At 37.8% G+C, this 27,810-nt stretch overlaps 3 protein-coding genes and 1 non-coding gene across 4 annotated transcripts in view; 2 read left to right on the top strand and 2 right to left on the bottom strand.

Moving 5' to 3' along the window:
• pwn (calcium-binding EGF-like domain-containing protein pawn) overlaps window positions 1-4,525 on the bottom strand; it is a 44,008-nt gene extending 39,483 nt beyond the window's left edge. Inside the window, exon 1 of the mRNA XM_073081634.1 lies at window positions 4,195-4,525. The gene's annotated coding sequence lies outside the window, so the exon portion shown is untranslated. The remainder of the gene's footprint in view (window positions 1-4,194) is intronic.
• Window positions 4,526-4,942: 417 nt separating this feature from the next.
• Window positions 4,943-5,014, top strand: TRNAP-CGG (transfer RNA proline (anticodon CGG)). The gene has a single exon. It is a non-coding gene; the product is annotated as a tRNA-Pro (tRNA).
• A 585-nt stretch (window positions 5,015-5,599) lies between these two features.
• On the top strand, window positions 5,600-15,292 carry Cdk4 (Cyclin-dependent kinase 4). The gene is made up of 7 exons (XM_073081484.1): window positions 5,600-5,972; window positions 7,101-7,269; window positions 8,126-8,267; window positions 10,287-10,454; window positions 11,272-11,432; window positions 13,132-13,267; window positions 14,402-15,292. The coding sequence occupies exons 1-7, from the start codon at window positions 5,858-5,860 to the stop codon at window positions 14,486-14,488; spliced, it is 978 nt and encodes a 325-aa protein (XP_072937585.1). The 5' UTR covers window positions 5,600-5,857; the 3' UTR covers window positions 14,489-15,292.
• Window positions 15,293-24,464: 9,172 nt separating this feature from the next.
• LOC140748584 (uncharacterized) lies at window positions 24,465-27,427 on the bottom strand. The gene has a single exon (XM_073081408.1). The coding sequence runs from the start codon at window positions 27,220-27,222 to the stop codon at window positions 25,966-25,968; it is 1,257 nt and encodes a 418-aa protein (XP_072937509.1). The 5' UTR covers window positions 27,223-27,427; the 3' UTR covers window positions 24,465-25,965.
• Between the last annotated feature and the right edge of the window lie 383 nt (window positions 27,428-27,810).

The raw sequence follows: 27,810 nt of genomic DNA, 5'->3' as shown, positions 1-27,810 counted from the left end.
TTTACACTATATCCCCTCTAACATAGGAATGTTAGCAAGTATTTATACTCAAATTCCCTAGAAGTTGCTGATAAATTAACGCAGAAGGCGTGCTATTTGAATATGTAACTTTCCCATTTATTTAGAAGGCGCAAGCTTACAAAATACCTTAGAAACTAGATTACCATTCCAAGCTCCGGTTAGTTGACTGCATAATTTAACTGATCGACCACAAAACTGTGTAGTTAACAACTTATGTATCAAAACGATTAGAATTAAGCGGCTGTCTTTCTTTAGAAATCTATCTAATCTTAGTGTGAATATTTATTATTTATTTATTTATTTATTTATTTATTTCAATCATAATTACAGCTAACATTACAGGTTTATACCTAATGCGTTAGAGTAAGAAAAAAAAATAATTGTTATAAATTTAGTTAATATAGTCAGTTACAGAAAATTTCAGATTAATTGGTACATTTATAATCAAGTAGGTACATTGTTACTTACGTCAGTCATTATTAATTATTATATAATCATTATTTAATTTCCACATTACATTAAAATCAAAATTATTATATGTTACAAAAAAAAAAAATGTCAATAATCAAATATGATAATTACATAAATCAAATTATAAATTTAAGTCAATATATTAAACACAATTAAATATCAGTACGTGTTTCTACAACATATAACGCGACTCTTGCGAACTCGTTCAGTGTGCAACTAAACAAATCAATTTGCTCATGAATTTTATTAAGCGTGCGCAGCGCTCGCGTCAAAGGGGCGTGACGCAACAGGTTGGTGCACGCGTGCGGCAGTGCCAGCAGCTGCGGGCGACGGCGCCGCTCTACGCACTTGTCCGGCGCATACAGCGACAACTGCTGGAGGACGGCTGGGTTATCTAATTTTCCCCGCAATACCTTAAACAGGTATTGGGCAAGGAAAATCGCTCGCCTCACTTCTAATTTAGTGTACCCGACCATACCAAGAACGAATAAGGTGGGGTACATCAGCGGGTACCCCGGATACACCCCATACAATTTTAAAAACAGATGCCGCGAGAACTTTTTTTGGATGCGTTCTATGGTATTTATGTGCTTCATCTCACTCGGTGACCATACAACCGAATTACACTCCATGCGACTCTTCACCAAGGCTTCATATAAGGCGCGTATGGCACTTATGTTGGTGAAGGTACCTGACTGCCGTAATATGAAACCCAGGTTGCGGTACGCCCTTTTGCATACTTCGGTTATATGGTCTCTAAAGTTAAGGTCAGCACTGAAGCGCACTCCGAGATCTTTCACCTCTGTGACGCGCTGGAGCGGCTCCCCCTCGATGTAGTACGAATGATGATACGGGCCACGCGAGCGGCTGAATGATAACACTGAGCACTTAGCCACATTAAAATGTAGCTTATTCTCGTGACTCCATTCAACCACTCGGTCTATATCGCTCTGCAGTCCAGCTGAATCCGTTACGTCACCTATTTCGCGTACCAGTTTCAGGTCGTCAGCAAATAAGAGGCAAGTCGACTCATGGACCACCTCTGGCAAGTCATTTATCATAATGATAAATTGGAGGGGCCCTAAGTTACTGCCTTGACTGACGCCTGATCTTGTCGGATACTGCTCCGAGAGACATCCGCCACAGTCGACATACTGATGTCTGTCTCGCATGTAGTTGGCGAAAAAGCTTAAAGTATGTGGCGTGCAGCCTACGCCAGCCAGTTTTGCTAACAGGACATCATTATCGACCACATCGAACGCCTTCCGGAAGTCGAAATAGGCGACATCTACCTGTCTCCCGGCGTCAACAACTGTCACTACAACTGTGTACTGTGTGTATTACAATTAATTATCGTATAGATATTAATAAATAACACTTACTTAAACTTTTGGATGTCTATTTGATATGTCTTTTCTGAAAGAGCCTATTAAGTTTTGTATATTGCATATGGCTTGAATATCAAAGTCTGCCACTTTAATATTGTATGTAGGGAATACCACTGAATTGTATGTCAATAAAAGGACTAACAGCAGTTTTCTAAGCTAACTCTTTTCAATATGAACTAAATTTAAAAAAAATATTATCTTCAAGTAAGACTTAATTTTGGAAATGTGTATACATTTTTTACTGATATTTTATAAAACTTACAGAAGAGAGATACTAACAAGATAATTACAAAGTAAACATTTTACACAACCAAATAACTCCATATACCCACACACATTTTATGCCATATTTAGCCGCTGCGGCCAAAAAAATTACTTTTTTATTCACAATGTCATATCACATGTACTGATACTTATTACAATATTATTGATCTCATATAGCAATAAAACATTAATAACATATTTTCATCAATGTTTATTTACTTAATATCATATAACTTGTCACTTCCCCTTAACAGACGCGCCAGCCAGCCGCAAACCGGTTCTGTCCGTCCAGCCGGCATTTGGGTTAGTATTATAGACCCTTGTCCCTCACTGTTATGAGGTTTCTGTATCTACGTGACTGGGTTAGCGTGATTAAGTTAAACTAAGTAGAAATCAGTAGATAAAAAAACCCTATAAAAATATACACATGTACCTACTTATGAACATAAGAAGTTAAATAAAATAATGCGTGTATGTAAAAATATTCCCAAAAAAAAAACAAAAAATGCAAAATATTTGGTGTAAAATTTATAATACGACACGACAAACTTACTATTTTCAAAAATAATTGCAGACTATGAAGTGTTATCAATAGGTGGATCGATACATTTGAGGACCGCGAGTTGACTTGAGACACAGAAAATATTTCAACAGAATAGCATCGAATAACCAACAAGCAATAGGGGCGGACTCAACATATGAGTAGGGACTGACTTGAGCTCTACTTTAAGCAGTAGTCATAACCATAACTGTAGCCTGGATACTATGCCTGGATAATGAAACTCAACCTCTCAATCGAGGTTCGAGATTCTCATTCCCAGCACACGAATCTCTGTTTTTTTTTCAGAATTTTGTGGGTAATATAGTTATGGGTCGACGATGAGGTTTCACTATACACCACAATACGACAACGAAATGTAAAGTTACTGCCCTGTATATCAGGGTACTAATATGAAGTGTTTTAAGTTAGTTGTAAGGCATCTATTATTTAACATCAAGTTTACCTTATATTTGTTTTCTAAATCCGTTATATTTCCACCTGGTAATTGCTGCCACGGTCAGCCGTAGTCAACTCTAAATAGAATTAAGTTGGGACGCTGTGTATAAAAGACCCTCGCTTACCACACCCTTAAAACCAGAAACAGTGGACTAAGGTCGCCGGAGGCCTGGGGCCTGGGGCGGGGAGTCTATTTTATTGATTCTACAAAAATCGGTCCACTAACGGCGGAGTAATTCGTGTACATACATAAAAAAATATATATACCGGCCGAATTGAGAACCACCTCCTTTTTGAAGTCGGTAAAAAAAATTACAATTGGTCTCATAGGATTATTCTCCGACAAATACGTATTTCAGGTACGCATTACATTTCAACTACTGCTTTTTAGTTCGGAAGGGTTAGCAACTGTGTTTGGGGGCCCCCAAGCCGCCCCATTTTAGTCCACTAGAGACCAGAACACAGCAATACCTACTTAAGCTGTCGTTATAACTGCCCTATAATATTGGTACGGTAATAATGGTAGTTCCAGAATCTAACCACGAAAGGTTCTGTCTCCATTGACGTTATAATATTCTGATCACAATAAGAAAATAAAGCACTCAATGAAATGTAGAAACGATACCTCATCAAGTTGTTCTTGTTAATATGTCACTGCACAATTTCTAATAATCATACATGCAGAGATCCGGATATAATGAAGCAGTTGCAATTATTGTACTAGTATTGCTGTATGCATGATTGTAAGAGTAAGTTAAAACTTATAAAAGATGCATATAAATTCACATCTAGGATTTATTTAAAGAAGTATGTATGTTTTTGAAAAATACGAAATAAAACACCAAATTTTTGAACATTTATAAAACACACAACACTTCTCAAAGAGAATTACAACTGATGACACCAGTTCCAACTTTTTAACGGCTGTTAAAAAATATATCTGACTATCAAATTAAATACTCTCAAAATATTAATAAATTAATAAAACACTTTTTATTTAAATTTCGCACCGGCACCGTAAAAATAAATTCCAATAAGATTTGATTTACTCACCAAATTAATTAAGAGGCTGTGTCAGCTGTTCAAACACAAAAAAGTATGTTAAAAGTCGCAAAAACGTTCTTCCACTATTTTCTTTTACTTACACAAACTTTCACATTTACCATACACCGACACACGAGTTCCGCTTCCACGAGAACGTAAAAAACTGATTAATAAAAAAAAGTTCTAATTTTTTTAATGTCCTCTAAGTACTTTCGATATATTTTCTAAAATTTACACAATAAAAAAGTAGTAAAATTATTTTATTTTAGCCGAAAGGTAGCCATGTTGTTTAAACATGCGCGCGCATACACGTCTTAAGGCGACTGGCGCGTTTCGAAGTCTTCAACTCAGACGCGTGTGTAAAACAAAGACAGTATATTAAGTTTGTACGAGTTAAAACGAGACGGATATATTTCGTGTAGCGGTAACTTTTTTCTCCTTTCGCGCGTCAACTTTCTAAAAACACCTCGAAGTGTTCTCATCTAGCTATTTTGGTGATAAAATCAAATGAATATATACCAAAAATTATTATATTTCCTCTTAGGGAAATATTTGCAAATAAAGTTCATATGTACAATGTTTTCTATAATTATAGATTCTAATGTGATTTAGAATTATTTTTGACGTTATTAGACTATAAAGACGGAAAAAATATGTGAAAATAAAGTATGTACGTTAAATAAAAAAATATATTTTATCAAATCTGGTACGTCACTACTTGTGCAACTGGAAGAAAAAATTCAACTTTGGCATACGTGGCTCGTTGGTCTAGGGGTATGATTCTCGCTTCGGGTGCGAGAGGTCCCGGGTTCAAATCCCGGACGAGCCCATTGTCCAGTGGTTTCTTTCTTTTTATTAAACATTTTTATTTTTTTTTAATTTTCATATATATTATTTTACTTATTATTATTATGTTACATATCCAATTTTTTTTAATTTTTTAAGGGAAGCAACTATATTTTTTTTGTATTGATTGAATATCAATTACAATCCATATGAACAACAAACTGAAATAGTACAAATACTTTTGAAAATAATGAGAAATTATATAAGGAAATAAAAATATTTATTGTTATATGAAATAGCGACATCTGTGTTAAAATATGGAACTAAAATATTTTAAAACATTATTAATACGCTAGATGGCGTGTTAAATTTGGCTGTAACTTTTAACGATTATGATTTACTATACTATATAAATATTATATTTCATGCATCGTATACTTAACGAAATCCTCGTAATAAAATAAACTTTATTTAAATAATATTTATAATACTAATAAAATCCTCAAATAAGTTTACAATGATAACACTGTCATTTCAGTTACAATTTATACGACCAAATTACATAGCACAGTTTGTACATAACTTTCTCTTTAAAGTTTAACTATGTTTTATTCAGTCGTATCATACGACAGGTGTTCGCTTTGCTATTCGCTCAAAAAGTTCACAACTTTTGTTGTAAATTGTAAAACTTTTGCATTATAATTCGGAGTTAGAAGTAAAGTTTTATAAGAAAAAGACTTGTTTTTCAATCCTACTTTCATGTTAATAACACGATAATACCACGTAATGAAGTGAAGTTTCTCACAAATGTGTATTTGACGAATTGTGTTAAGTTTTTGTGTAAATTTCGATGGGATTTTTGTGGACAGGGATAAAAACATAAAAAATGTCGGCTAGCAGTAGTCAAACGCAAACTCCGCCTGCAATGGCTTCAATAAACGACGTCAGTGCTTTATTCCAGACCGCAAAAAAATATGAAGAACTGAATGTAATAGGAACAGGTACAAAACAATAATAATTTAAAAAAGGAACAAAATAACCTATAACCATGTGCCGGTAAAACTCGCGCATTTTTAATCTGTTAATATATTTTTTTTATAACAAGAACAGTTTGGAGGCAAAAATCAAAACGACACAATTCCGATTAATATTTAATTAATTTTTCATTTATAGAATTAATTGGTGCATGTCAGAGCAAGATAGACATATGGATATTGTAGTGTTATCTCTTATCTTTCTGCTTATAATTATAGTATGTGAATGGAAAATAATCCTAATGTTAGTCATTAAATAGGTTCAAAATGGCATGCAAGTGCTACAGTTTAAGTAATTATTTTATAACCAGATGTTTAAAAGATAAATAGCTGTTATTTATTGTTCTTTGATGCAATTACTTTATAAGTAACTCAGTCAAGGGGTTCCGTGGTAAAACCAGGCATGAGAATCTAATTTTTCATAGTTATGTGTGTATTAAACATTAATGATCACTTGTTGTAATGATGATTAGAAATTAATTATCACTTGATAAACGGTGAAGGAAAACATCGTGAGGAAACCTGCATACCTGAGAGATTTATGAAAAAAAAAATCTCAAAGGTATGTGAAGTCTACCAATACGCACTTGACCAGCGCGGTGGACTATGACCTAATCCTTATCATTCTGAGAGGAGACCCGTGCCCAGCAGTGGGACAGTAATGGGTTGTTGATGATGATGATGATGATAATGTGCTCAGCAGTGGGTTGACAATAATCAGGTGCATGTAGTAAAACCATTCTTAATTCTGAAAACCCTAAAGGTGGTAGAACCCTCAATGGTTCAACGCCGACAAAACCACCACCACACCTATTTCTGCCTAATAACAGCAACGTTAAGCTCAGCTGTGGTCTGGTTTAGGTAAGGGAGACATACATATCAGCTTAGTCCTCAGGGGTAGCAGCATATCTGTGGCTGCCCTCAGGTAGTAATCTAATCTTACCTGGGGTTGATTTGAGAAGTCCATGGGCGGCAGTAGCTACTTACCATCATGTGAACTAGATGCTCCTCTGCTACTCTTATATTATAAAAAAAAACTGTTAGTTCAGACCATATTGTCAGATCTGCTTCATAAAAACTCTGATTCTCTTCCAGGTGCATATGGTACAGTCTACAAAGCCAGAGACCTGCACAATGGTGGTCAGATTGTAGCCATGAAGAAGGTTAAGGTGGCGCTAACTGAAGATGGTATCCCGCTGTCCACGTTGAGGGAGATAGCGCTGCTTCGACAGCTGGAGGCCTACCGACACCCCAATATTGTTAGGTTTGTATTAAGTAAACTTATTACATTACATTATGTAAACTTAGAATTACAACGACATATGGCAAATAACATTTGAGAGGAATGCATTAGAATCAGGTGATTTGTTTTCAATTCTTGTTCAGTCCAAATTTAAACTGCTACAAGAAGTTATGGTAATTTAATTACCTATAAAGTTAAGCAGCGTCAAATGTGGTTTACTGTTAGAGGGGTGGCCGCTTGGGCCTTTGAAGGATATAAGCTGGCAGTCGCTCAAATGTCGTTGGAGGGAGGGAGGGTGTTAATTGATAACTTGATAGCTTCTGTGTCGTAACTCTAGGGTGCAGGCTAAAAAAACACATTGCCAGGACCTAGGGAGCGCCACCCTGACATGTCCCACCACCATTTATTTTTGCCGTGGCCACCATTGAGCATATTCCAGCACCCCAGTCCTCCCCCAACTGTTGTTAAACACCTGGGCTCTGTAGTAGAATATAAAATTGCAGCTAATAGATTTAATCAGAGTACAAAATATAATTTAATTTATTTACTTATTTTGGATAACAGATCTAAGATATACAAAAAACATTTTTTCTTTGTGGAATTTCTCAGACTGGGTTGTGTTCCAATCCTGTAGTAATAAAAAAAATGTATCTAACAATTTGTAAGTGTCTCCATAGGTCTATGTTTAGTTCCAAATGAAATGAAATGAAATATATTTATTTTGTATAGGCCAACGACGGCACTTACAAATTGTCAGTTACAATATTTTCTTAAACTACTACCGGATCAAAACGCGACCTCTACTGAGAAGATCCGGTAAGAAACTCAGTGGGTTTGTCTTTTTACCACAAACCACATTTTAGACATTTACTTCCAGGCTCTTAGACGTCTGCCATGGAGGCCAGTCTCTAGAACGAGACCATCAGCTAGTCCTCTTCCTGGTCTTCGAGCACGTTGAACAAGACCTGGAGTCATACTTGAAGCGGGCTCCGGGCCCCCTCTCCGAAAACAGAATTCGGGTGAGCCTGTAATTGACCTTTCAATTTTTTTTTCACCAGATGCTATTGCAAGCTGTCCCTATGGACATTCAGCAATTAGGATGTGTGGTTTTATGTCAGGCACAGGTCCTGTGACATGCCCTCTAAGATCTCATCAGAGTAGGTCCTGGACTACTCTTTTTTTAAGTCTTACACTAGGAAATGTGTCATCCATAAGATGGGATGCTAATGTATTTGGGTGACTTATTCTCTTAAGCTTATATGTTGATGTTTTATTTATTTATTTAATTATTTATTTACTCAAAACTTACAAGTAACATTACAGGCCAACCTAATATGTTAGTGTAGTAAAAAAAAATGATAATTATATTAAATATTAATTGTTAATAAATACAAATTACATCCAAAATTCAAATTAGTCAAAAATTCCTTAAACATCAAATTTATTAAATTAAACAATAGTGCAAGAATAATAATAATGTAAAAGTCCAATAAAATGTCAAAATATAATGTCAATAAAAATGATGGCATTAAAAAAAAGAGAATATTTATTATTAAAAAAAAAAAGACAAACCCGCTGAGTTTCTTACCGGATCTTCTCAGTAGAGGTCGCGTTCCGATCCGGCCTATACAAAATAAATATATTTCATTTCATTTCATTTCATTTCATTTCAATACTAGAAAAATAAATCAAATGAATGTCAATTATTACTTTTGTCCCTTATTTCTTCCTTAATGAACTAATGCCCAGTTCTCGGTGGAGTCTTGCGTTTGTTATATACCAAGGTGCATTTATAATCATTCTTAATAGTTTAGATAGAAATCTTTGAAGTATTTCCAAGTTAGAGTTGCTGTGCCCCACAGCTGAATTCCATAGGTCCATGTTGGTTTGATTATGGTTTTGTAAAGTAGAAACTTGTTCTCCATTGAGAGTTGACTGGACCTTTAAATAACACATTCTTATTACATCAGGGTATGTTGAGTCGTCAGTCTACCATTCCATGGAAATAGAATCGCATTACATGGAAGACCATCATAGGCATGGCTTGATGGTCATGACCCTCAGTCATGAGGTTTCGACTAAGATGTTGAGTCGTATTAAGCCAGAATTTTAGTATTTTTTAACCCTGTCTTCCACTTTTCTTTTGATTTTTCCCCTATCCTTCATGCTTGGAAAAAATCTTAAAATTTTGGAAAATGTCAAATAACAAATGAATTTACTGACATAAGCATCATTGAAACACTCTGATCTCCATGTCATTAATAAAAATAAGCAAGTATACTAAGAATAGACTAATTCAGAGATAAATTTAAAAGGTGGTAGAACCCTTCATTTGATTTTGGAGGCGCCACCGCTACACATGTTTGTTTTATAACAGCAATGTTAGGCGCTGCTGTGTTCTGGTTTAAAGGGTGTGGTAAGGTACTCTTATATGAGGCTGTCTAACTTAGTCTTCAAGAGGAACAATGCTGTAGCCTCAGGTCCACCTCTAATCCTATCTGGGATTGATTACAGATGTCCATAAAACAATGACTGTCCTAAGGTGAACAGTATGCCCATTTGCTGCTTCTGTATTATAAATGCATCTGAGACCAATCTTAGCTCTGTTAATCCTATTTGAGGTTGATTACACAATGTCCATACAAAATTATCATAAGTATCTACTATCACAAGCTGGACTGCATTGTTGGCTACAACTGTATTATGAAAAAAATATGGGGTGTTCCAGATTAATTGTAATGGATAGTAATGCACCTGTGATCAATCCCATGTCTTCTAATCCATCTGGGATTGATTACAGAATGTCTATACAAAACTGACTGTTATATGGTGGACTGCAGTGTTTGCTACTCCTGTAGTGGGCAAAAAGAATACATGGGGCGTTCTAGCTTAGTCCTCATGGGTAGTCATGCATCTGAGACCAATCTCAGGTCTAATCCTATCTGGGGTTGATTATAGATGCCCATACAACAGTACCTACCATCAGAAGACTGCATACTTACTATCCAATAATATAAAAAATCTATGCTATTTTCCAGAGTATGTCCTACGATATTCTATCAGGAGTGGACTTCCTCCATTCCCACCGGATAGTCCACAGGGACCTGAAGCCCCATAACCTTCTCGTGACTTCCACTGGCAGAGTCAAGTTAGCCGATTTTGGACTTGCTAAGACCTATGACACAGAGATGAAGCTGACTAGTGTGGTAAGTTAGTTTGAAAACTTATTTTAATTGCAATGTGTGTTCAGATAAATCTTCTAAGATCATCATCATCATCTACCCATTACTGTCCCACTGCTGGACACTGGATTAGGCCATAGTCCACCGTGCTGGACAAGTGCATATTGGTAGAAAACTTTTTTCTTAAGATTTCTCAGGTATCCATGTTTTCTCACAATGTTTTTCCTTCTCTGTAAAGCAAGTATTAATTTTTTTCTAATACGTACATAACTGAAAAATTGGGGATGTGCGCCTGGGATTTGAACATCGGTCTTCTGAATTGAGACGTCGAGTTTCAATCACTATGAGTTCGATTCCTGACCAGACAGACACCTGAATGATGCATTTAGATATACGTTCTGGGTCTGATGTTTGTGTATTCAACTTCGTGTGTTTCCATGGTACCAAAGATATGGGGAATTTTAGTGTGGGGCTGTGAGTGTAGTATTTTTTTTTTTATTTTGTATTTCCTTTTCTATAATATATGTATAGCAGACGAGCATACAGTCCACCTGATGGTAAGTGGCTACTGCCGCCTATGGACATCTGTAATCAACCCCAGATAGGATTAGATATTCCTACCTGAGGTTGGCCATAGATGCGCCGACATTCCTGAGGACTAAGCTGGAACGCCTCGGAAAGTATGTCTCCCTTACCACACCCTTTAAACCGAAACACAGCAGCGCCTAACACTGCTGTTATAAGGTAGAATTAGGTGTGGTGGTGGTGCCAAACATGAATTGAGATACTATGTTACTTGCACTTATGTCTAATGTTCCTGATATCAGAATCTCCCTCCCAGGTGGTGACTCTGTGGTACCGCCCCCCCGAGGTGCTGCTGGGCGTGGGCTACAACACCGCAGTGGACGTGTGGTCCGCCGGCTGCGTGCTCGCCCAGCTGCACTCCCGCGCGCCGCTGCTGCCCGGCGCCGGGGACTCCGACCAGCTGCACTGCATCTTCCGGTGAGCCCCGCCCGCCCAGCTGCACTCCCGCGCGCCGCTGCTGCCCGGCGCCGGGGACTCCGACCAGCTGCACTGCATCTTCCGGTGAGCCCCGCCCGCCCAGCTGCACTCCCGCGCGCCGCTGCTGCCCGGCGCCGGGGACTCCGACCAGCTGCACTGCATCTTCCGGTGAGCCCCGCCCGCCCAGCTGCACTCCCGCGCGCCGCTGCTGCCCGGCGCCGGGGACTCCGACCAGCTGCACTGCATCTTCCGGTGAGCCCCGCCCGCCCAGCTGCACTCCCGCGCGCCGCTGCTGCCCGGCGCCGGGGACTCCGACCAGCTGCACTGCATCTTCCGGTGAGCCCCGCCCGCCCAGCTGCACTCCCGCGCGCCGCTGCTGCCCGGCGCCGGGGACTCCGACCAGCTGCACTGCATCTTCCGGTGAGCCCCGCCCGCCCAGCTGCACTCCCGCGCGCCGCTGCTGCCCGGCGCCGGGGACTCCGACCAGCTGCACTGCATCTTCCGGTGAGCCCCGCCCGCCCAGCTGCACTCCCGCGCGCCGCTGCTGCTGAACACCCATGGCTCAACACTGGGCATGAGCCACACTGCGGTGGACATGTCCATGATATTATGAACCGAAGAATAAGGAGAATATCTGCTATGGAAACATATGCATGCTCGTAAGTAACGTAGACGTAATTTGACGGTGGTAGAACCCTTTGTGGTTCGACTCCGGCGGCACCACCGTCACACCTATTTCTACCTAATAACAGCAGTGTTAGGCGCTGCTGTGTTCCGGTTTGAAGGGTGTGGTAAGGGAGACAGACTTTTCCGAGGCGTTCCAACTTAGTCCTCAGGGGTAGCGGCGCATCTGTGGCCGACCTTAGGTAGGAATATCTAATCCTATCTGGGGTTGATTACAGATGTCCATGGGCGGCAGTAGCCACTTACCATCAGGTGGACTGCATGCTCGTTTGCTACTCCTATAATATAAAAAGAGAAAAAAAAAAACTCCCGCGCGTCCCATAGCCCAGTGCTGGGAGTGGGCTAGAAAGATAGATATGTCATCTGACATTATGAAGTTACGCATCGTGTAAAGAACATCAGCTGTGGAGATTCATGCATGCCTGTTTTAAAGGTAGTAGAACCTTTAACAGTTCGACTCTGGCAGCACCACTGACACACCTATTTCTGTTATAACAGCAATATCAAGTGCTGCTATTCCGGTTTAAAGGGTGTGGTAAGGGAGGCATACTTATCCATGGCTCCAGCTTAGTCCTAAGGGGAATAGATGGCCGAACTCAGGTAAGACCCTAATTCTATCTAGGAACATAGATTAGTAAAGATTACTCACTCCTAACAAGAAAATGTACCCAGTTTTGAGAATTGAAATAGTTGTGTAAAAAAGTTTTGCCACGTCTCCGTGCTATAATGTCCCTAAAATATTTGAAATAATTATTTATTTATTACGTAAATTACGTAATTATTACGTAAATTAGTTATTTATTCGTACATTTTCTCTAAAAATGTTTTTATTTGTCAAGGATTCAAAAAAAGAACTTACTAAAATAAGCCATTTGCGGCTTCATTCAATTTCAAGGCGGCGAAGTATCTTTACTAATCTATGTCTAGGAATGATAAGTAGCAATTTACTATCAAACGAATTGCATGCTCGTCTCCTAAATTACACATAAAACTAATATCAAGATTATTTTTGCAGGCTAATAGGTAGACCGCCGAAGCATGAGTGGCCAGAGAACGTGGCGATAATGGCGGACAGCTTCCCGGACTACCCGCCACAGAATCTAGCTGATGTGTTGCCACGGATACACCCACAGGCGCTGGATCTTATCAAGGTATCTATCTTGTTATATTTAGTAAAGATTAAAACTACTTCGCAACAATCCGCTACAAATAGGTAAGATGGTATATATTTTAAACCATGCAGTATGTACCACCCTCCCTCCCTCAAAGGATGCATGCAGATGCAAAACATTAAAAATATACACCACCATACATACCACCACCAACATGCTCCAAAACGGAGCATCATCAGGGTAACTTGACTCTACGACGGTTAATCGCTAAGTGACGCTTCACGCTGTCAACCTAATGCATGCCTTTTATTATAGTATCCAACCCTCCCCTCCACAATGAAATGTAAACAACTGATGACAGTTGTGTGATAATACCTTAATAAGGTATTATCACACAACTGTCATCAGTTACCTTAATAAGGTATTATCACACAACTGTCATCAGTTACCTTAATAAGGTATTATCACACAACTGTCATCAGTTGCATGGATTTCCGCAAAGTAACGCCTGATACAATTAACTATCTTGTTATAGTCCGCGTAAAACTGCTAGCCCGCTCTGAATATAGAAATGAATCGCGTCGCCATAGCAAATTGTATGACTACACCTGCTCGTAATAACTTCAGAGCGGACTAGCAGTTTGGCGATAACTATACCTCATTAACAGCTATGACGCGCAGGGTCCCGGCTTCGATCCCCGGCCAGACTAAATGATGAACTTAGATTTCTGGGTCTGGGTGTATGTTTGTGTGTCCATAACACCCACGAGACAGGGAATCCTAGTGTGGGGCTGTGAGTGTAGAAAATGTTATTTTTTTTAGTTTAAAATATCCAGAGGATGTTTTTGTAATATGGAAGTAGCAGACGAGCATGCATCTAACTGATGGTAAGTGGCTACTGCCGCCCATGGACATCTGTAATCAACCCCAGATAGGAATAGATTCCTATCTGGGGTTGGTCACAGATGCACCGCACCCTGAGGACTAAGCTGGACCGCCTCGGAAAAGTATGTCTTCCTTACCACACCCTTCAAACCATAACACAGTAGCGCCTAACACTGCTGTTAAAACAGAAATAGGTGTGGCGGTGGTGCCGCCGCGAACCACAAAGGGTTAACATCAACCTTCCTAATTCAAGGATGTCCCCTAATATATAAATATTTCTATTTTCAGGGAATGCTTGTATTTGATCCAGCGAAACGCCTAACAGCATTGGACTGTCTGGAACACCCATACTTCACGGACGAACCCTTAAGTTAGTTCCCTATACTTTACAGGGGTGGTTATTGGTATCAGCCATAAAAAAGCCCTAAAAAATGGTCCTTCAGTGTTAAATCTGAAACTAAGGATCAGTGAAAAATGCTGAAAGGAGTTACGAGGTTGTTGTTGATAAAAACTGCATCATTATTTTAAAAACATATATTTCCATAACCGCGAATCAAATGAGTTCATTTTGGACATAAAATACATACATAGTTGTATACTGTACGAGCTTTTGCCCGCGGCTTTGCTCGCGTTACGAAGTAATATTTTCATCCCCTATTTTATCCCCTTGGGGGTAGAATTGATCAAAATCCTTTCTTAGCGGATGCCTACGTCATAACATGTACCTGCATGCCAAATTTCAGCCCGATCCGTCCAGTGGTTTGGGCTGTGCGTTGATAGATCACTATGTCAGTCAGTCAGTCACCGTTGAGTTATATATATATAGATTTTATTTCACCATCAGATAGTATCCCTTATAAGGATCAAGTTCTGGGAAGTAATTATAAATGACAAACTAAAGGAAAATGTTCATTTTGAAGAAAATACATTTCCTATATGCGGTTGGCAGCTAAGTTCCCGCCATTTTTAATTTAAATTAGGTTCGGATTTGGTCCTGAAGGCCCACTTGAAACACCCCGTATAACAAATAACCTTGCAGCCCACCTGATATTAAATCAGCCATTTTATGGACATCTGTAAAAACAGAACGACATCTTAATCATAAGTAAAGTCTTTGATAAGCAAAATAGAAAGATACTTCACCTTGAAATTGAATGAATGCACAAAAGGATTATATCATTCATTTTTTTAATTCTTGACAAATAAAAAACATTTTTAGAGAATTACGTATATATAATTAATACTACGTAATTTACGTAATAAATAAATAAGTATTTCAAACATTTTAGGGATGTCTTAGAACGGAGACGTGGCAACACTATATTTACGCAACAATTTCAATTCTCAAAACTGGTAACACTTTCTTGTTAGGAGTGACCAATCTATGTATTTTACTTATCTCAGAGTAAAATGGTAATTTTTAGTTTCGCTATCGATTTCTGGCTTACTTCCGGCCAAAAAAAGGTTTCGGTCTCGACCTGTTCCCAGGGCCCCCAATATAAGGGCCCCGAAAAGTCAATATATTGGCTTAAATACGGTTATTATACGATGAGAGAATTTCAATTTAAAATGTCACTTACATGGTCATTTTAATTTTTCATTACATTTCTACCACAAGGGCCCCCATTATGGGCAGAGGCCCCGGCATTTTTAAATTTTAGTTACTTATCTACCTATCTTGAGACGCACCCGAATATGTGCAAAGGGGCCCCGGTATTTTTACTTTTATCTATCTAAAGGGGCCCTCGAATTGTGACCAGGGGCCCCGTTTCCTTAAGACGGTCCCGTACAGATGTAATGGTGCTTTTACAGTCCAAACTCACTTTAGAATAAGATTTTTTAAGCATTTAAGGATCTACTTATAAGAATAACAATGCAAATTAGATTTAATTATACAAGAAAAGTTGAAATGATTTGGGCGTGATATCTATATTATAACTAGCTGGCCCGGCAAACTTTGTACCGCCTCAAAATCTGTTTATCATATATATTTCATATAAAATATAGCCTATGTTACTCGTGGATAATGTAGCTTTCGAATGGTGAAAGAATTTTTAAATTCGATCCAGTAGTTTTTGAACCTATTCATTACAACCAAACAAACAAACAAAGTTTTCCTCTTTATAATATTAGTATAGACAAATAAATTTAATTATTACCTCGAAATTTGACAATATCTAGTATCGTCGGTTATCAATAATGAATATATGCAATTTCAACTTACGAAAGATCAACATTTGACAAATTCTAATAGGTAACATAATGAAGAAATTGTCAAATATTAGTACTTTGGTAGTAAAATAATTATAGTTTAAAAACTAAAAACCACGCTAAAATCGTACAAGGAAAATCGTTAATTCCTGACGATCCTGATGAGGTGAATGGGATAAAATTATTAAAATCATGTATTTTCATCGATTCTTGACAATTGTTCAAAATTTTAAATTAATCGGACCGTTCAAAGTGGGTAAGAATCGAGTTCAAAGATTCCGTTACATACATACAGGTCAAGCTAATAAAAGCGTGGTAAAAATGAATATTGTTTATTGATAACAGGCGTATGAAGAAGTGTTCAAACTTTGATTTTTGTTGGCTTACCCCATATAGGACGGTTCAAAAAATAATATTTTCTCGATACTTTAATTAAAGCGACATACAGCGCCAAGTCTTGGCAACATTTAACAAACATTTCAGCATGTTTCCGCAACTGTACCCTTACCATGAGTTTTCAAAACATCCCACAATATTACGTTACGTTTACTCAATCCATTATTTTGTTCCGTTTGCTTTAGTAGTAGTAAACGTAACAATAAGTAAGTGCTCAAGTCTTTTTGTCTGCCTCACATGTTCGCAAAAAGAGAGTCAAAACATAAAGCGCCATTTTGTCAATTTAGACATTTAATGTTACGTTATTGACACTATAGTTCTGATACAATCCGCTAGGGGCGCTGATTGGAATCTGTATGGGCAATACGTAAACAAATACCAAAATAGTCATATTTGTCAAAACGTAAAAGCCCATGGTAAGGGTACAGGCCACTAGATGGCGCTAATCTATACTTATTGTATTAAACAAGAAAAATGTAATTGTAATCGCGCCCAAATATTGTTTGGTTCCTAAAAGCAAAGATCGGAAAGAATGTTCTAGTTTTAAGCTTAATTAAGGTATTTTAGGATAGTTAGTAAGCAATTGGATGTCAATTACGTTTTCTACCGTTTATCATGAAATTTGCGCCAAATAAAATATTTTTTTTACTATAAATGGTATTTTATTTTGATAGTGGAAGAACTCGTGTTTTGGCACCACCGTCACATCTATTTCTGTTTAACAGCAGTGTAGCGCTGCTGTGTTCTGGTTTGAAGTGTGGTAAGGGAGACAGACTTTTCCGAGACGTTCCAGCATAGTCCTCAGGGTAGCGGCGCATCTGTGGCCGACCTCAGGTAAGTATCTAATCCTATCTGGGGTTGATTACAGATGTCCATGGGCGGCAGTAACTTACCATCAGGTGGACTGCACGCTCATCTGCTACTTCAATATACTAAAAACATCAATATTGTATAAAAATCAATTACAAAAGCGTGGAAAATTTTAAGTTTAAACTTAACCTCGTGAGAAATCCATCTCTATGGCTATTATTTCAAACAATCGCCCTGAGATTTCTTTTTTGCGATATTTATAGCTTAATCCACCGTGAGTGAATGAAACTTATTTATTTGGGAACCTATTCTATTATGTTGAAGAATCATTGGTCGTTTTAAATGGCGACTACGTCAAAAACTTGTAGCTAACGTGATGCAGTTCTATGTTTCTGTAGAAAGGTATGGATGAATCACACAACTAGAAAAAAATAGAAACGCTTTCTATACTCCTAGCTCCACATTAAGAGTCCCTGTATCGTGGGTGCCATGGACACACAGACGAATACCCAAACACCCAGACCCAGAAAGCTAAATTAAACACTAACAAATCTGTCTGGCCGGGGATCAAACCCGGGACCCACTGAGTCACACGCGAGTTATATTGAAGGTGCGTGGTATTGGAACCCTGGACACTGGTGTGCCCTCCCACCTCCTCTCACATACATGCAAACCACTAGTCTGCTAGAACTCAATTTTATAAATAGATTTATTTTTGAAGTTAGTAGAACCCTTTGTGGTTCGACTCCGGCGGCACCACCGCCACACCTGTTTCTACCTAATAACAGCAGAGTTAGGCGCTGCTGTGTTCCGGTTTGAAGGGTGTGGTAAGGGAGACAGACTTTTCAGAAGCGTTCCAGCTTAGTCCTCAGGGGTAGCGGCGCATCTGTAGCCGACCTCAGTTAGGAATATCTAATCCTATCTGGGGTTGATTACAGATGTCCATGGGCGGCAGTAACTTACCATCAGTAGGACTGCATGCTCATCTGCTACTCTTATATTATAAAAAAAAAGATTATGAGTTAAATCTTTTGCGGTACGCTGTTCTATGCGTCACAGGAACAATTTTATCAATTACGATCCCCCTGTACTATATAAGTATGCCAACATAAACATATTATAGTTAAATTGTTTTTACAAGTACTATTCAACTTACCTTGTTAGATCGGGTGTATGTGAATCATATTGTGCAACTGATTTTAAACCAGTCAATAATAAAAACAGTAAAAATGAGGTATTCCCTCAGGACTATGACATGCGGCTCTTCAAGAGGGGTGTGAAAAGAGCACTCCTTCAAAGCCAGCGATGCATTGGCGACTCCTCTGGTGTCGCAAATGTCCATAGGCGACGGTGACTGCTTTCCATCAGATAGCCCGTCTGCCTTATCGTTAGGTTAAATATAAAAAAGAGATTGCTACTCATATTAAGTGCCCACTGCCGTATCTATAATCAATCCTAGATAGGATTGCAGTCCTACCAGAGGTCGGTCACAACGTTGTTACCCCTGAGGACTAAAACACCTCGTGTAATTCTCTTACCACACTACAACCAGAACACAGCATCTTAACACGGCTGTTATAACAGAAATAGGTGTGGCGGTGATGCCTACAAAGTTGACCCACAAAGGGTTCTACCACCTTCGGTGGTCGCAAAGCCTCGCTACCCTTTGGGACTAAGTTAAAATGCCTCGTGTAAATGTCTGACCACACTTCAAATCAGCACACAGCACAGACCATAGCAGCTCATAACACTGCCATTATTAGTGTTATAACAGAAATAGGTGTGGAGGTGGTGCCGCCAGAATCGAACCAAAAGGATTATATTTTTAATTAAAAGTAGTTTTAACATGAATTTTCATAACACGCTAAACTACTGATTCAAATACATGCATGTAGATATCACCGGAAATTATATGAATTTATTAAGTTAATTGTTTAACCAGGAACTTTTCTTTTAACGGAAGAGACAGAACGATACGCATGGGTCAATTTCGTAAATAGACCAATACAAAATAACATGGTACATGCATGATTTTAAATACACGATGAAATCTATAATCAATCCCAGATGAGATAAACTTTACTTTTTTTTTATGTGAAACATCTATAGCCGCACGTAAAACCGATTTCTGGCGTGGCGACGCATGCCGTGGCGACGTCGCCACGCTATACGATGGTATATATATACAGTCTATATGCAGTAGTGTGTACGGTGTGGCGACGCGTCGCCATGCGCAATCGACTGTGCGATTCTCTCCCACTCAAATAAATTCGTAAATTTTTGTATTTAATGAAAATAAATGTTTATTCAATAAATAGTTATCGTTATCTGGAAAAATATCGTAATATTTTATTTTATCATTATGACATATTTAGTTCCTATCACAATATGTTGTTTTCTGCATATTACTTTTACAAAATAATGTCGATGTTTCACATCTGCCAGGCGTCCCGTGACGGCTCACATTTTTTTTTGTTCTCGAGGGGGAAACCTTCAGAAGGTACCCGACGCCTTGCGAGCGATGTCGGGTTATGTGGAGATTGTTACGGCCCCCGGTTTTAGTGCGGTAGAAATCCCACATCCCACAACCCTGTGTCGTTCCCACGGCGCAGGGTACCTTTTGAAGGTTTCTCTCTCGTTAACAAAAAAAAGGCCTACAAATCTTTACAATATTTTACACTGTCGGTAAAGTATAAACAAATTTCATAACATCTACCAACTAAAGAGCTATATTAATACATCTATTTACTTACTAGAATTTATTACAGTTACAAAAACCGTTGTTTAACCGCAGTCGTTTATTTAACAGAGGTTCCCAACCTTTTGTTGGTCAGGGAACACTTTTATGACATTCTTGTTAGCAGGGGCCAGTATATAGGGTGATATAGGTATAATAAAAATAAACTGTAATAATCAATTGAAACTTTAACTTTTGATAAAAACACAAAAGGAACATAGGTTCATAAAAAGAAATAATAAAAAATGTGAGCCGTCACGGGACGCCTGGCAGATGTGAAACATCGACATTATTTTGTAAAAGTAATATGCAGAAAATAACATATTGTGATAGGAACTAAATATGTCATAATGATAAAATAAAATATTACGATTTTTTTCCAGATAACGATGACTATTTATTGAATAAACATTTATTTTCATTAAATACAATAATTTACGAATTTATTTCAAATCGTGACTACTTAATTCGTTTAATCGCATGGCGACGCGTCGCCACACCGTACACACTACTGCATATAGACTGTATATATATACCATCGTATAGCGTGGCGACGCGTCCACGGCATGCGTCACCACGCCAGAAATCGGTTTTACGTGCGGCTATAGATGTTTCACATCAATATTATAGGATAAACTTTTGTAGTTTTATATTAAGGTAATTTCTGTAGGTATAGTCTACGCTAAAATGATAGTCCGCTCTGAAGTTGTTGCAAGCAGGTGTATTCATACAATTTGCTATGGGGACGCGATTCATTTCTATATTCAGAGCGGACTAGTATTTTTACGAGGACTATGCTTGCATCATCTTTACTAGTTCAAAGTTACACAAATCATCACTTACTTTCAAATGGCTAAATAGACGGCCCGCTAAATTTAAAATTGTTCGCGGACTATTTTTATTTTTTATATTTAACCTAACGATAAGGCAGACGGGCTACCTGATGGAAAGCAGTCACCGTCGCCTATGGACATTTGCAACACCAGAGGGGTCGCCAATGCATCGCCGGCTTTGAAGGAGAGCTCATTTTACACCCCTCTTGAAGAGCCCCATGTCATAGTCCTGAGGGAATAAATTTGACTTCTGCGGACCACTGGTGGTCCACAGACCACTGGTTGGGAACCACTGATTTAACTGGATAGAATACCGGCAAATGAAATTGTTAGCATCCGTTGGAAGTTATTTAACTGACAGTAAATACAAACTAGCTTCCTTGCTAGGTCTGCTTGCATTAAAATTATACGTTCTGGTTTTTCAAACAGTATTTTTATACGCACGTAGCTAATTATGTGCGTATTAGAAATTATAATTACTTTGATGGTGAAGGAAAATGTCAGGAAACCTAACGCCTTTTTACGTAATGATATAGACGTAGAAAATGAGAATTTATTCCTCATGATAAGCTACTGCCGCCCATGGACAACTGTTGTCCCCAGATTTCTGAAGACCAAGTTGGAACGCCTCGGAAAAGTATGTCTCCCTTACAACACCCTTCTAACCAGAACACAGCAGCGCAAAGAAAGCAGGGACAGCCTAGTGGTCAAGAAACTGAGCCTCTTGATCGAGGGGTCCAGGGTTCAAAACCCAGGCACCACCACCACTTACCAAGATTATGTGCGTATTAGAAAAAAAATATGTGATTAAATTATGACGGAAAAAATCGTGAGAAACCTGCAAAACTGAGAAATTAAAAAAAAGTTTTCAAAGGTTTGTGAAGTCTACCAATTCGCACTTGTCCAGCGCGGTGGACTATGGCCTAGCCCTTCTCATTCTGAGAGCAGACCCGTGCCCAGGCAGTATTGGGTTGATCGTGATGATGATAATGATGATGAAGAAGTAAATCAACATGAAGGTTTTTTTTTAATATTTGAGCCTAAAAATAAAGCAGACGTGCTACCTGATGGAAAGTAATCAACGTCGCCTATGAACATGTGCAACACCAGAGGAGTCGCCAACGCATCGCCGGTTTTGAGAGATCTTTGGAGAGATCTTTTTGCACCTTTTTTGAAGAGCCCCATGTCATAGCGCTCTGGGAATACCTCAGGAGGAAGCTCATTCCACATCTTACACGTCCGTGGCAAGAACGTCCGTGCAAACTGAACCGTGGAGGACCGCCGCGAGTCCAATTGATGTGGATGGAACTTCATTCTTCGGCAGGTGGCATCATTAATGTATACCTATATGAATTTGATGACATCTGCGCTAATATTTTTGCCTCATAGTTTTGGTTTGAAGGGTGTATTCATGCAGAAATATTTAGCCAAGGCGTTCCAACCTAGTCGTAAGGCATAGTACCGTATTTGGGACCGACCTTAGCTATTTTAAAGATTGAACCCCAGTCGAATACTTGTACTACCACCTTTCAAAAGTAGGACTTTGTTCAATAAAAAGTGTAAGTGAATAATTTAAAACTTAAAACCAGATTTTTATTTTAATGTCTGCCTTTCTAAGTTCGGTCTAGCCTTGAAAACTATTAGCCTATAGTCACAAAACTTTCATGTAAAAAGTATGTGTGTATTTATGTATAGTCCGCGTAAAACTGCTAGTCCGCTCTGAATATAGAAATAAGTCGCGTCGCACTAGCAAATTGTGTGACTATCTGCTCGGAGCTTCAGAGCGGACTAGTAGTTTAGCGCGGACATACGCACGAAAGAACTTCTTTGTTGTATTAATTAAAATAATAATAATTGACCAAGTGCGAGTGGAATTCATGAGGAGGGTTCCGTAACACCAAGTTTTCATTTATTTTTATTCATTCAAGTTTCATTATTTTTATTTTATTCACAGCCATAGAAGTAACTGCAATGTAGAAATTACGTTACATGATATAGAACGCTATGAAAGACGGACCGACAGCGAAGGCTTAGCATAGTTAGCGCCAAACTGCTAGTCCGCTCTGAAGTTGTTGCGAGTACGTGTCGTCATACAATTTACTATGGCGACGCGATTCATTTCTATATTCAGAGCGAAGTAGCAGTTTTGCGCGGATTATAATAGGGTTCCGTTTAAGCTTTGGGTACAAAATCCTAAAAATATCTAGATTTTGCGTTAAAAATTTCAATTTACAATTCTAAAACCATACGCCGCAATCAACGCGGACATAACCGCGAAATTTTGGCGGCAATTACAAAAATAAAAGTTAACAAATGTCAAGGCTATTTTACAGAAACCGATTTAAATATGCAATCGTATCACAAAAACAAGTAAAGCTATGGATTTAAATTTACGTTTGCGTTTTAAAATTTCGAAAATACGAACCAGTGGTCACTGAAGTGGAAAGAGAAAGTAATAGTTGAATAGGAGTGTAAAAAAGAGAAAACAATACTTTTTCGGTTCAATGTCACGCGGCACACCTGTGATTTAAAAATTTAAAGTAACATCCTTTGACATGAGGAATTAATTGGTAGAACCCTTTGTGGTTCGACTCCGGCGGCACCACCGCCACACCTGTTTCTGCCTCATAACAGCAGTGTTAAAACCTGCCGTGTTTTGGTTTGAAGGGTGTGGTAAAGGAGATATACTTTTCTGAGGCGTTCCAGCTTAGTCCTCAAGGGTGGCAGCGCGTCTGTGGCTGACCTCAGGTAGGAATATCTAATCCTATCTGGGGTTGATTACAGATCTGCATGGGCGGGAAGTAGCCACTAACCATCAGGTAACATGATCGTCTGCTACTCGTGTCCAATATGAGCGCCGACTTCATATACATTTATTTCAATAATATTTTACTTTGCAGTGACAAGAATTTTACAAAAAGAAAATACCTTTTTAGTGATGACATTACTAACGTTTACATTTAAATTATTTATATTACATAAAAAGTCGCCTATACGTTTTTTTAATGTTCCCCTAGTTTTCTCTGGTCTGCCACCATCTGACCTTGATTTCCTTATAATGGGACTACCTTGGAAATATCTTTAATCCAACAAAAAAGTCATCAAAATCGGTTCATAAGCGACGAAGTTATCTGTGAGCAAACATAAAACATATATACCTACGGTGGAATTGAGAAACCTCCTCCTGTTTTTTCTGTTTCATGGTTAAAAATCAGTCAAGTTGTGGTACAGGGCGTTCCAAAGAATGAGACATACATACAATAGTGCTCGAAAAACATTACCTTCCGCGATCGCATTACAATACAACTAATTTACTTATGACGATGTGTAAAAAATAAGGAAAAAAATGAAACAAAAACAGCGCTATTACTCATCTGTATTACATGCACCAATGTAAAAACAATTCTATGTAAATTACATGTTATTACAATTATATAAGTATACTTGTGAATTGTTTAAATGCAATTCTTATTTCGTATTTTTCTTATATACATTTATTTAATGTTTACATTGGCATAGGCTATAAAAGTAGAAAATATACAAAAAACTATAAATCAGTATTCTTTACATAATTTTTTATTACCAAATATTTGAATTACAAGTAGGCATGACAGTTTTTTAAATACAAAAATCTAAACATGTAATTTCTATTGGTTTATCTGTTACAATAACTGAGATGGCGGGAAAAGTTATTGTAGTTTTCGGACGACTAATATTTTTACCAATAAATTTTACGTTATCTGTGATTACAATCCAAATGCGGTACAGATAAAAAATAATGCGTAGTGTGTATTTCACTGAAACAGCCCAAAAATATTTTATTTGCGAGTGGCGGGATTCCCGTAACAATTTAAAACTAGACACACACAACACAACACTCGTATTTACAGTAAAACAATAGAAAAGTCTTATATATTTTCGTTTCTCATTTGTTGTATGACATATCAAGACCATTTTTTTCTTTTTAGCTTTTCCACTAAAGATTAAATCACAAAGTCTTCTCACACTGCTTAATACATAATTTCGTATGACTACAAATTTGTCATTAAAGTAGAGTATTATAATTATAATAAGTATATTTAATTAAAAATACGTCAATAAATATCTTCATTCTTAATTAATGAGTCCTACTTTAATAGATGATTCTAGAAATGTACAACAATAATATTAAAATTGCCTATAATAAAATAAGGACCATTTTAAGATTCTAATCTTAATTGATATATGAGATACCATACGATGTATTATAATAAAAATGTTTATTATTCTTGGTCTATATTCATGGGTTTATCGTAGACTTTTAGGAAATATAAGACGTGTTAAATTAATATAAATAAATTATAAGTCTTTTTTTATTCATAAAACAATGTTTTATAGTATCATGACCAATGTTATCATGACGTCGATTTTTGGGAGTTAGAAAACTGCAAGCCATTTAACAAACATCATTATAAATCATATATCTATTGTAAATTAACATTATATAATCATTATTAACGTCGAATTTAGTATAACTATAATCGTTACTTTAAATAAATTGAGCTTTTGTCAGTCGACATAATAATATTATATAATAACTTTACATAAATTACGTTGTGAAACTTTTGAATTATTTCGAATTGAGTATATTTTTCGTTGTTTTTTACATCATTTGGCCGTAAAACAGTTATTTCAACCCAGCATCAACTATTAAAGTAGAAATCTAATACGTATACGTATTTATAACGCAATTTTTCGTAATGTCACTTGTTACGCACCAGCACCTTGCAGCGCCCTTCTATTTTTTGCACTCAATATTTTCTACCGCAAACATTCGATTACGTAAATAATCACTTTCTTGCGATAATATTCTTCACGCTTATTAATTATTCTGCGTTTTCACTGATTTCTTCGACCGGCTTCTCACTTTCCTTCGCATTGTCTTGGGGTTTTTTCGCGCCAAAAGTGAATATCTTCTCGAAGTTTATGTTGTTTTGGTTGAATACTGTGTGGTCTGGGTTGTCGCCCCAGCTAACCGGTGTAGACCGGTTTAAATCTGTCTGGTTTTCTTGTATATTTATCTCTATGCTAGCCACTTCTGGTATCGGGTTTAGTACTGATTCGCTTTGAACACTGGGCGTCCTCATCTCTGGGTTCGAGACGCCTTCTAAGGATGCGCAGCGATTCAAGAAACTCATCATCCTCTCCTTATAAAACTCTGAACTAGTCTCTGTATTTGGTTTCGCTTTATTATTCTGATTTTTTAAATAGAAACCGCTGTCACCTTGAGCTAGAAATATTCTCTTGATTTTCTTGTTCGGGTAATGTTCGATTATGTCTGGCTTCGGAGGCATTAGTTTGCCGTTTCTGGGCATTTTCTTTGTGCTGTTTCCCTTTATGGTCGTGACCACAGATATGCAATTCCCGCGCCTTCCATCCTCCTCTTTGTAATTGTTTCTCATGCCTTTGTAAGATATTTTGACGCTCAAAATTGACCACAGTAACTCCAAAAATGCTGCTATTAAAATATTTATAGACAGAACACGCTTCGTAAATAGATGGCTATCTTCTTGAACGACAGGCGGATTCCGCGCTATTAACATATGTGATTCATTTCTATCTAAAATATCCGAGTGTTTTACCGCCAAATAATCCTTAAACGGAACTTTGTCTTTGTAAAACTCTGTGATATCATCCTCTGTAGTAGTTATAAACCACGCAGCGATCATAATGAAGGAGACTAATGAAAAAATCGTCGATAAAATCGACATAACAAAGAGCCAAGTTATGTTATGATCTATGTACCATCGCACTGAGGCGAGTATGGAGGCCACACCGGCTGCTAAAGCGAATACTGTGAGCATAGTTGGCGCTAGAACTAGTATAAACGCGGAATTATCTCCGTTCGTAGAGTTTCTCGTCGCATTGTCAGTAGTTTGAGTTTCGTTGTCGAAAACATTGTCCGTTTCACTCACATTAGGATTGATTAGAGCTAAACACGCCAGTAAAAATGAAGTAGCAGCTAATGCGATGTGTACCCACGCTAGACCAGACACTGTTGACGCCGAATATCGTCTCTCCGAGGGATAAACGTTCCGCGTATCAGGCTTTGTTTTAACTTTAATAGTGTAAACGTCCTCCATGTTGAATTATGAAATCATGTCGTTTTATTGTCGTATCACACAACAGAACACATTTTTACAACACAACACAGTTTATAATCATTTATTACACACAGTCGACAGTTTGTGATCTTTTAAATAGTTCAACGGACTTTTTTATCTTTTGTGACGCGGCGAACGCGGCGCGAGCGCATGACGGCAAACGGCGTACTGACGAAGTTTGCTTTTAAATCTGTGAAACGAATTTTAATTTCACGGTACATTTCCGACCTTAACCCAATGTAATACGAGTTTGCAATGTTTATATTTTATTTTGCTTACGCTCGCGATATGCGATCTAAATGAATTGTTTTTTTTTCAAGCGCCGTCATGTAAATGAAGTATCATAATAAATGGTCGACGGTCGTGTAACGAATTCTATTAAAATAAATTGATCCATGTTCATTAAATACATACGTATATTGCTTATACGACTTCATCGAAACTAAAGTAGGTCTTAAATATTAAACTAGAATGGCTATAGGTACCTGTTTATTTGCAAAAATAATAACTAATTAATATTCAAATAGGTACGAGTATGTAAGTTAGATATTTTAATTAAGCGACAGT

Source organism: Epargyreus clarus, unplaced genomic scaffold (genome assembly GCF_041222505.1).
Source record: "Epargyreus clarus isolate Ecla_fem2 unplaced genomic scaffold, WU_Ecla_fem_2.2 ptg000016l, whole genome shotgun sequence".
Classification (NCBI taxonomy): domain Eukaryota; kingdom Metazoa; phylum Arthropoda; class Insecta; order Lepidoptera; family Hesperiidae; genus Epargyreus; species Epargyreus clarus.
Note: the sequence above shows the minus strand (reverse complement) of the source record. Positions and strands in the feature narration are given on the sequence as shown.

Coding starts and splice junctions, on each gene's coding strand:
- Cdk4 (XM_073081484.1), top strand. CDS start 5,858: ATGTCGGCTAGCAGTAGTCAAACGCAAACTCCGCCTGCAATGGCTTCA. Junction 5,973..7,100: donor ACTGAATGTAATAGGAACAG/GTACAAAACAAT, acceptor ATTCTCTTCCAG/GTGCATATGGTACAGTCTAC. Junction 8,268..10,286: donor TCTCCGAAAACAGAATTCGG/GTGAGCCTGTAA, acceptor GCTATTTTCCAG/AGTATGTCCTACGATATTCT.
- LOC140748584 (XM_073081408.1), bottom strand. CDS start 27,222: ATGGAGGACGTTTACACTATTAAAGTTAAAACAAAGCCTGATACGCGG.